Below are 9,327 nucleotides of genomic sequence, written 5' to 3' on the forward strand. Positions count from 1 at the left end.
TTCTGATCTTTCTCCACTGCAAACACTGCCCTTGTCCTGCAGGAGAACCCAGTTCTTGTTCATTAGACACAGGTTTAGGTGCTGCAGCAAAATGAGGGGGCTACCAAAGTCCAAAGGGGTGGGAAGGAGGAGCCAGCAGGCTACACAGTGATGTGAGGACCAACACTGCTCCTGTGGTGGGAAACCTTTGCCTTGCAGGGAGATAAGAAGAAGCAGGCACTGCTGGGAGTTGAACCCAGGATCCCCTATTTACGAGACAGGTGCTTTAACCAGCTAAGCCACAGTGCCCATGGAGGGAAGGGCTACCCACCCCCCTTGCACTCCTGTGAAGAGCACTTGTTTGCTTTGGGCATGGAGGCAGACGTGTTCTGCACAGGCAAACCAAGTTGTGGTGGGAACAAGCTGGCAGGGGAGGAGGCAAATTCTTCACAAAAATGGCCAGATCCCGGGGCCTGGGGTTCACGTTTGTGTCTCCCAGCCCCAGGGAGCCAACACGACTGCACGAGTCCAACCTCTCGGCTGCTTCCAGCAGGTCCCCGCCGGCTCCTTTGTGTCCGTGGCTCCCGCCGCACAGGTGCTGCCCAAGACGCACGTTCCTGTGTCCATTGTGCAAGGCCCGGGCAGAGACCGCAGGAGGCCACGTGTGCTCCTGGTGTCATCCTCCCGTCTGGCACAAATCCCAGGGCAGCACTTTCCTGGGACTCCATGGGAGAACAAGCTCCAACTTCACGGGAGTGTGTCGTCATCACAAACGGCACCGGGAGAGTCCGTGCCTGATTTGACAGTTCAATAAAATGACACGCCTGGTTCAGCAACAAAGGTTCAACCCGGTCACGGAGGCAGCTGCGGGGGTTAAGCCTCACTCAAGCGAGCCCCTGCAGGCAGTGGAGGCTGCTGGAGGCCGTGGCTGCAGCAGCAGGCCTGAACGATGGCCCCGGGGGCTTTCCAAGCCGGTTTCGGCAGTGGGGCTCCTTGGGGTGTCCTGCCTGGGGGTTTAGGAGCAGCTGGAGCTGGGGTTAGGGTTAGACAAGAGGCAAGGTTTGGAGGTGTCTTTCTGTTTGGGGATTGCAGGGACTGGTGGAGATGGGTGCAGGGCATCGGGTCGGGTTGGGAGACGTCACCACATGTAAGGTCAGGTCCTCATGGTGGAGGTTTCCTTCTGCTCCAGGGCTGATGGGGTGTCCCAGGATCTCCGTGCTGGGCGTTGTGCTGGGCTTGGGGTGCTGCCCAGGTCAGCGGCTGTCACGGCGTCGTGCGAGGTCTTGGGGAGGCGATCTCTGAGCTGGGATTCGGGTGCGAGCGCATGCGAGAGCAGAGAGAGGGAAAGGGTTAGAGCTGTCTTTTGCCATCATACTGTTAGAAATGCACAGCTTGCATCTTGCTTCTGATAAGAAAGAAATACTGTCCAAGGCTCCTCTCCCCCATCCTCCTTAGACTTTCTCATACTGAATACAGAGACTGGAATTTAGTTGCATGGCCTTGGGGTATAAACTTTTGAACTCTTGTAGCATTAAGCATGCTTAATGAGCTGTTGCATATTTACCTCTCCACCCTGCATACTCAAATAGCTACTTATACTATACATGCGATGTATGTAATGATGTAGTTACATGTATGTTTGTACGAAACGGAAGTAAGCTGCAAGAATTCCTGTGTCTGCACACGTGCCCAGGAGAGAGAAGCATAAAAAAACCGCTTGCAAATGCAATTGGGGCCAGAGGTGATCTGAGCTTCAAAGCTCCACTCTCTGACCTTTGTTTGCAAACAAATACATCCTTTTGTGCCGACTGATGTCTGTGTGTCTGTGATCTCTGCATCGCCTCCAGGGAAACGAACCGCCTTTGTGCAACAAAACTGTGGTGTCAAACGCTTTCTCTCACTACAGGGGTGTTTCAGTAGCTAAAAATCCCCGGCTGGGCGTCATGATGTTATTTTGGGGCCTAAGTCACTTCCTGCGATGACGCTGGGCCAGAGCCCTGGACCCAGGCGGTTGCTGTCGAGCGCGGGGGCAAGGCACCCCCAGAGCAAGGCCAGAGCAGGGCCCTGCTGCCCGCTGGGCTAAGGGAGGCAGCAGCCCACCCTCTGCAGCCATTAAAAGCCAGACCCAGCCTCGGTCTCCTTGCCGGGCAAGGGTGACGGTTATTGCTCCTTCCTGCCCATTCACGCCCCCGCTGCTCCGGTTTTGCCTCCTCGCGCCGACTCCAGGCTAGCGTGTGGCGTTCCCTGCTCGTGCTTCTCATTTGCCCTTCGCCTCTGGCTTTTCACTTCTGCTCAGCATCTTTCCTTGGCTTCAGTTGTCTCCGGCTTCGAGCTGGGAGCCCAGTTTGTCCTGCCTTGCCCGTGGTGATGAAGCAAGCTCCAACCCGACCCCGCCAAGCCCTAGCTCCTTGTGGAGCCGATCTGGCCCATGCCCTTGTTGTGGGAAAGTAGCTCCTGGGTGACACCGCCCCCGCGTGCCTGCCCAACACGTCGTCTGCTTAGCGTCTCGCACGCCGGCCAGGAGCTGCTGGAGCAGCGGGAGCCATGGTTAGGGTCAGGGTTCGAGAGCGGGACAGGTGCTGAGCTGTGTTTGTGCTCGGCATGAGTCGGCCTCTTGGACTATATTTTGGACACAGGGAGGCAGGTCTCATTTGGCTAATGTAAGTGCCAGGGCCACTGGGCTCCCTGCCCCGGGTTGGGGATGGGAGGACTCCTAGCTGGGGGTGAGGCTTGGGTGTGGGAGGGATCCTTTTCCTCCAGGGCTATTTGGGGATCCCGGGGCCTCCTGGTTGGGCCCTGCTATGGGATTTGGGGGCTTTGCAAGCCCGGTGCTGTACCCAGGTCGCTGGAGGCTCGCTACTGGAGCACTTGATCTAGGATTACATCAGGGCGGGCAATTATTTTGGGTGGAGGCCACTTAAGCAGCGCAAGTGAGCTGAGCCCTAGCCCTTGCCAGGTGCCCCGTCCCCTGCTCCCCATCCTGGGACCGGAAGCACTGACCCCTGACCTTTGTCACCGAACATCCCTCCTCTTGCCCCCCAAATACTCCTTTTGGGAGGGGTCATTGCCATTTTAGAAGAAGAAAGCCAAATCACGCACTGGAAGTCAAACACTGATAACATGTTTCATTTTATTACAAACAGCGTTTGTTTTTTGTGTCTTATGTTGGAAAGTTTCACCCCACAAAAATAGTCTTACTCTTATATTGTGTGTGTGTGGTTGGGGAGTGTATGGTGGGGGGGTGTCTGGTAGGGTGTGAGTATGCATGTGTGTTTGTGTGCAGGAGCTGCAGGTGTGCAATGTGGGGCAGAGAGGAGGAGCAGGCTGCATCCTCACCCTGCACGGCGCTGTCCAGACCGCTTTGTGGCTGGTTGGGTGTATATGGCAGGTTGTGAGCATGTCTCGCAGAGCCGTGTATGGTAGGGTGTGTGTGTGTTTGCAGTACGGGGTGTGTGGTAGGTGTGTGTGTGGTAGAGTGAGTGCATGTGCCAGGCGCAACGCGGACCACAACAGCAGGGCATCCTGTGCCCTCACCCCTCCAGCGGTGCCCAGAGCTGAGCCCCCACCTGCTGCTGCTGCCACAGGGGCTGCGCCATGGGCAACGTGTGGGGTCTTATCATAGAGTTGATGCGGGAGGTGTTTTGGCACCAAGGGATCGGGAGCTGGGCCTCGCGGCGGGTTTGGGGCCTCCCAAGCCCGTTGCTGTGTCCAGGCTGCACGGGGTCTTGTGCGAGAGTAGCCTGAGCGGAGGTCGGGTCACCTGCCCCGGGCTCTGCAGCCCGTACGCGGCAGAGCAAGAGCCAGGCCTCGGCCTCCTTCTCCTGGCCACGGTGAGAGGGGTTGCTCCTTACTGCCCGTTCACTTCCTTGCCGCTCTGCTTTTGCCTCTGGGCCCTGACTCCCCGGTGCTCACCCACGACTCCGCGCTGCCCCTCCTGCCCCTCGTGCTGCTCATCCCCGCGGGCACCAGTGACATGCCCGAGAGGATCACAGGTGACTCGTGGGCACTGGGTGCAAGGCTGAAGGGGACAGGGCCTCGGGTGCTTGCGCTCAAGGGGAAGGGCCTGGGCAGGGGCGGATGCACCAGCACATCACGGGCTGGATGCACAGATGCTTTGGCTTGTTCAAGCACGGGATGTTGTTGAAAGAAGGAGGATTGGTAGGAAGAGACGGGATCCGCCTGACGCAGAGAGGGAAGAGCATGCTGGCACACAAGCTGGCTAACCGGGGGGGGTGTCGTGGTGGGTGTGTGCTATGGGCCACCACACCAGGAGCTTGGCGGGGATGAGGCTTTCTTCAAATGGGTAGCACAAGTCTCCGGATCACGGGCCCTGCTGTCCTGGGGACCCCTCCACCCTGCCGTGCTGGGAGGACAATACAGGTGTGCACAGGCGATCCGGAAAGGTTTTGGAGAGTGCTGGGGACGACTTCCTGGTGCTGGTGCTGGCGCCGGGGCAGCCAAGGCAGGGACGCGCTGCGCTGACCTGGTGCTCACAAGCAGGGAAGGATCGGTGGCCAAGGCAGGAGGTGATGTAGCAAGTTGGGCAGCATTGAGCACGAGATGATGGAGTTGAGGATCCTGGACAGGAAGGGAGGAGAGCAGCAGAGCACGAACCGGGATGTGAGACAAGCGGACTTGGACTGGCCGAGGGAACCGATGGGCAGGATCCCCTGGGACCGCGTGCAGGGCGAGAGGAGTCCAGGAGAGGCGGCTGTACGGCAGAGATACCCGGCTGAAGGGCAGGAAGGAACGACCCCGATGCGCGGGAACTCCTGCGAGCGCGGTGGAGACCAGCTCGCTCGGGAGCTCCTGCCTGAAGCTGCTGCAGCCGCCTGACCTGGGGCCGGGGCGGGCTTTTGGTTAGTAGCTGGGAGCAGGCAAGCGTGGAGCTGTGTGTGCTTGGGAGGAGTAGCACGCCCCATTACCGTTGTACGTCAGAGAGAAATGGGTCACCTTCTCCATGCTGCTACTAAGCTGGAGGGACCCTGGGGACCCCACTGAGAGCTGCGTGCAGGAGGTGCTTTGCCAGCAAGGGAACTTGGAGCTGGGCCTGGCCACGGGGTTTGGGGCCCTCCACGCTGGCATCCAGGCTGTGCGGGTCTCGTGCTGCAGCAGGCTGAGCTGTGCTGAGGCTCGGGGTCAGGGTTAGCATTAGGGCACAGGACAGGGCTGGAGGTGTCTTCCTGGTTTGACCTCGTTGGGCTCCCAGAGATGTATTTCGGGTCTGGCGCGGGAGGGCCGTCCACGCGCGCAGGCAGCACCCAGGGCCCCCGGTGCCCCTGCCCGAGGGCGACATGGGTGTCAAGACGAGGTGTCTTGCCCCAGGGGCTGTCATAGCCAGACGTGAAAGTCCCCGGGGGATGTGGCCCCACGGGGCGGGATTTGCCCCAGCCCCGCAGCGACGGGACCAGGAAGGGCGGCGGTGCCCAATCCAGCAGGTCGTGATGAGCCAGGAGTGGGCACCTGGTCAGTGCCTTTCTCTCGGGGGTCGTTAGTCCCTGCGTAAAGCCTGGAGCGAGGAAACGGAGCCATGCCCGGCCAAGCGGCCACACCGATGGCACCTGGACATGGGGTTTCACCTCTTTTCAGCAGCACAGGATTGAAGCACAAACCGGATTGCTCCCAACACCCGAGGATTCATTCTGTTGTTGAAATCACAGTAAAGGGGCACAAGTATTTCGTGCAATTTCAAATTGCCCTCTTCTTTCTTCTCATGATGGACACGCCCCGTGTGGAGAGCGACGGGCGAACCGGGGCGGCGAGGATTTCGCTCTTTGATCTCTCACCCCGGAGGGAGCAGGCAAGGATGAGGCCCTTCGGCAGCGCTGCCGGAGGCTGCGGCGCCGGTAGGTCTGGGCGGGGAGCGAGGGGTCTTCTGCTTGCAGGCTTGCGGCAGGGTTTGGAAAGAAGTGCAGGACGGCGACGGGGCCAACGAGACCCTGCCTGTGGAGCGAGGGGCTCCCTGCCAGCTCATGTGTAGGAGGAAGGAGCTGGGCAGGCTCTGGAGGCCGCCCCCCGCCCAGGCCGTGGCAAGAAATCTTTGTGCTCAAACCTCGTGTGTCTTTTATCACCTCTTCAGACTAGCTTTTCCTGCATGGGTGTCGCGGGGCTTCAAAACCAGTCCCGGGCCCGGGCTGCTGTCCCTGCCAGGATGGTGGGAGTGCGGTGCATGGCCAGCCTGGATGAAAACACTGGTTCCTCGTACGTTATATCCAGAGGCACAGTATCTGTTGGTGCAGAGCAGGGAGTCGGGCTGTCCTGGGTTATGAAAGGCATGGAGACAACGTCCAGGGAGAAAGCAATAGCAGTGCTGAGGTGGAGAAAACGTGCCAGAGGGCAGTCAGCGTTTCCTTTAAAGGCAGAAAAGGGCCTGAAAGGGAAGGTCTGGGGGGACAGGACTCCTGGAGTGGGCACAGAGAGAGGAAAGGGGCAGGAGGGAGGAGAGGTGCTGGTCCGTTAAGGGGAAGAGAGTATCCGAGGCGGTAGCTTCAAAGAGGATGCCATAGTCCCTTTCAGGGGCAGGCGCCATCGCCGTGAGAAGGCAGCGACCGCGGATCCGGGTGACGAGGGACGTTCCCTGGAGGCGAGGCAGGAGGCCTCACGCTGGAGCCGGGGGAGAAGCGCGCGGCGTCCCGAGGGCCTTTGAGCACCCGCCCAGCAGCACTCCCCCGGGCAGGTGCAGGGCTCCCCCCGGGCAGTGCTGCGGGGCTCCCCCTGGACAGTGCTGCGGGGCTCCCCCGGGCAGGTGCAGGGCTCCCCCTGGACAGTGCTGCGGGGCTCCCCCGGGCAGTGCTGCGGGGCTCCCCCGGGCAGGTGTGGGGCTCCCCCTGGACAGTGCTGCGGGGCTCCCCCGGGCAGTGCTGCGGGGCTCCCCCGGGCAGGTGCAGGGCTCCCCCTGGACAGTGCTGCGGGGCTCCCCCGGGCAGTGCTGCGGGGCTCCCCCTGGACAGTGCTGCGGGGCTCCCCCGGGCAGGTGCAGGGCTCCCCCCGGGCAGTGCTGCGGGGCTCCCCCCGGGCAGGTGCGGGGCTCCCCCGGGCAGGTGCGGGACTCCCCTGGGCAGTGCTGCGGGGCTCCCCCGGGCAGGTGCGGGTCGCCCCATGTCTGTGCAGGGGCTGCAGAAAGGGGAGGAAAGTGTGCCCGCTCCGAGGTGGTGGCCGCAGCCCTGATGCTCTCACACCCACTCCAAGGGGCTGGAAACGCCCCCAGGTACAGGAGCTCCCAGCCCTCCCAGCTCAGCCAGCGCTGCCTGGCTGCAGCGGGCAGGGAGCCCAAAGCTGTGGCGCTGATGGGCACCCACAGGTCCCAGGGAAGGGGTCCCTGCCCTCCTCTGCCTGGCATCCCCAATCCCTCTCTGAGTTGTATTGCAGCAGCTGCCTGGACGCCCAGGGGCTTCAGCCCAGAGCCAGTCACGTGGAGCCAGAAGGCAGGGGCAGGAGCAGGAAGCTGTGTCCAAACCATCTGCCTGCTGGGCATTTGCCCTGAGCCCAGAGCTTCCCCTGCCCATGATCCCCAAGTGGTCAGGAGGCTGGCAGCATGGGGGAGACCCCGGGGACACCGGCCTGTCTCCTGGAGAGCAGGAGGGTCAGGGCAGATGGGCGTACGGGGGTGCCCCGAAGCTCAGCTGATGCCTGCTCCTGCTCGGTGCTGGGATGGACAGGCTGAGGCGGGTGCTGAGCAGGAGGACCGCCAAGGTGGGTTTGGGGGCCTGGGCAGGAGCGTCTGGGCCCCCCCCGCCATGAAGAGGAGGGGCCCATCAAGGCAAGGACATGGCTGTGCCCTGTGTGCTGGTGCATGTCCCAGCACCAAAGAAGAGCATTTGCAGCAGCCCACCACCTCCGGGGCAAGCGGAGGTGGCCCTGGGTGCGCGTGGGCAGGTAGGAGCCCGGAGGGGAGGAGTGCTGGGCAGCCTCCCGCCAGGGCATCGCGCAGCCTGGAGCCGGGTCCTGCAGCCCCCCATGCAGAGGCGCAGAGGAGGGCCCAGCCTCTCCGGGGCAGGGGCTGAGCCCGGGGCCTGGGCGTTGGGCTGGGGCCCCAGAGATGGGAAGTCCTGGTAGAGGCCGGGGGGAATCGTGTGTCTGGAGGGCAGATGAGGGGGCGACCAGGGAGCAAGGGGGTGGGCCGAGTGACATGTCTGAGTGGCCATGGGAGGGGGAGGACCAGCCCAGTGGGGTGGGTGGCAGGGGGACGCGTGGGGCACCCCAGTGGGGTGGGTGGACCCTGGTGCCTGTGCCGGGAACGCTGGGTGTCTCCCCTGCGGGACGGCGCTGTGGCCTGTGCTGCCCTAACCTTGCCCTTCGCTTTGGGTCTCGCAGGAGCTGATGGAGGATGTCTCCAGGGAGGAAGATCTAGCCAATGCCATCCCAGACATCATAGCTGCCATTTGGTGCCTCAGGTACCAGGATCTCTGCCCAACTGGCCTAGCTCTGCCATGGGCCAGGGGGATCCCCGCTGCTCAGGCCCAGGTTTCCTGGCTCTGTCCTGCCAACCGCAGTGCCAGCCCTGCCCCGCACAGCTCAGTGTCACCCGGGCTGCTCCCTCCTGGCAGCGACCTGGAGATGTGCCTGGAGCCCTGCCTGCAGTCGCGCCGCCTCCCAGCTGCAGCATCCAAGACTTTCGGGGCCGTAGAGCACGACAACATCAGCAACCTGGTCGGTCCCCCTGCCCCTGCCCTATCCCACAAGCCGGCCTCTGGCAGGTGCGGGCACAAGCTGCCTGGCGCTGACCCTGGGCTCTGCCTCCCCTTCCTGGTCAGGCAGAGGATGCACGTGGGCAACCTGGAGGGCCTGCTGTGGTGCCTGCTGTCCAGCGCCCCCGGCCTGGACAGGCTGAATGTCTTGTGGGAGGTGAGCAGGATACAGAGGGGCTGGGCTCGGGGAGGGATGGCCTGCAGCCCCGTGACCTGCACGAGCCTCTCTCAATGCCTTTGGAGCTGTAAGGCAGAGGATGAAGGCCCAGCTCCGAGCCCCGGCCCCGAGGAGGCGGCAGGCATGGCTGGTCTGTACGGCAGGGGCGTGTGCCCACTGATCTTGATGTCTTCCTCCCGCAGCAATTCACGTTTTGCATTGAGGTGATGGATACCCAGCACCGAGCCCTGGGCACGAGGGCAAGCACCACCCTCCTGTTGCACAAAGGTGGTTCGTTTCTCTGGAGGCCACCAAAATCACAGACACACACTCATTAGATGGCACAAAAGGTGTATTTGCAAATAGGGTCAGAGCAGAGTCAAGAACTCAGATTACTCTGAACCAACAAAGGAATTTTGCAGGGAATATTTATCTTCTCCCTCCTGGGCACGTGTGCAGAAACAGGAACTCTTACAGCTCACTTCCGTTTCATACAAGCATACA

At 61.9% G+C, this 9,327-nt stretch overlaps 1 protein-coding gene and 1 non-coding gene across 6 annotated transcripts; one reads left to right on the forward strand and one right to left on the reverse strand.

Annotated features, from left to right (window-relative positions):
* Positions 1-6: 6 nt before the first annotated feature.
* Positions 7-9,295, forward strand: LOC149851763 (uncharacterized). Of its 5 annotated transcripts, none has more exons than XM_090030400.1 (5): positions 7-5,825; positions 6,059-7,854; positions 8,293-8,628; positions 8,737-8,823; positions 9,027-9,295. In XM_090030400.1, exons 2-5 carry the CDS (start codon positions 7,747-7,749, stop codon positions 9,159-9,161), a joined length of 666 nt encoding a protein of 221 aa, XP_089886526.1. In that variant the 5' UTR covers positions 7-5,825; positions 6,059-7,746; the 3' UTR covers positions 9,162-9,295. The 5 variants fall into 5 exon arrangements, with proteins under 5 accessions (XP_089886526.1, XP_089886528.1, XP_089886523.1 ...); XM_090030402.1 differs by having other exon boundaries at positions 8,733-8,823; positions 9,027-9,205; XM_090030397.1 differs by having other exon boundaries at positions 8,293-8,823.
* Positions 215-288, reverse strand: TRNAT-CGU (transfer RNA threonine (anticodon CGU)). The gene has a single exon. It is a non-coding gene; the product is annotated as a tRNA-Thr (tRNA).
* Positions 9,296-9,327: the final 32 nt, after the last annotated feature.

This window comes from Crocodylus siamensis, unplaced genomic scaffold, assembly GCF_052110815.1.
Source record: "Crocodylus siamensis isolate JL-2025a unplaced genomic scaffold, ASM5211081v1 HiC_scaffold_249, whole genome shotgun sequence".
Taxonomy (NCBI): Eukaryota; Metazoa; Chordata; order Crocodylia; family Crocodylidae; genus Crocodylus; species Crocodylus siamensis.

Bases quoted from the DNA above. Each gene is read 5' to 3' on its own strand.
- LOC149851763 (XM_090030397.1), top strand. From the start codon at position 7,747: ATGGCTGTGCCCTGTGTGCTGGTGCATGTCCCAGCACCAAAGAAGAGC. The intron at 7,855-8,292 runs GTAGGAGCCCGG...TGGGTCTCGCAG, and splicing joins CCCTGGGTGCGCGTGGGCAG to GAGCTGATGGAGGATGTCTC. The intron at 8,824-9,026 runs GTGAGCAGGATA...TTCCTCCCGCAG, and splicing joins GGCTGAATGTCTTGTGGGAG to CAATTCACGTTTTGCATTGA.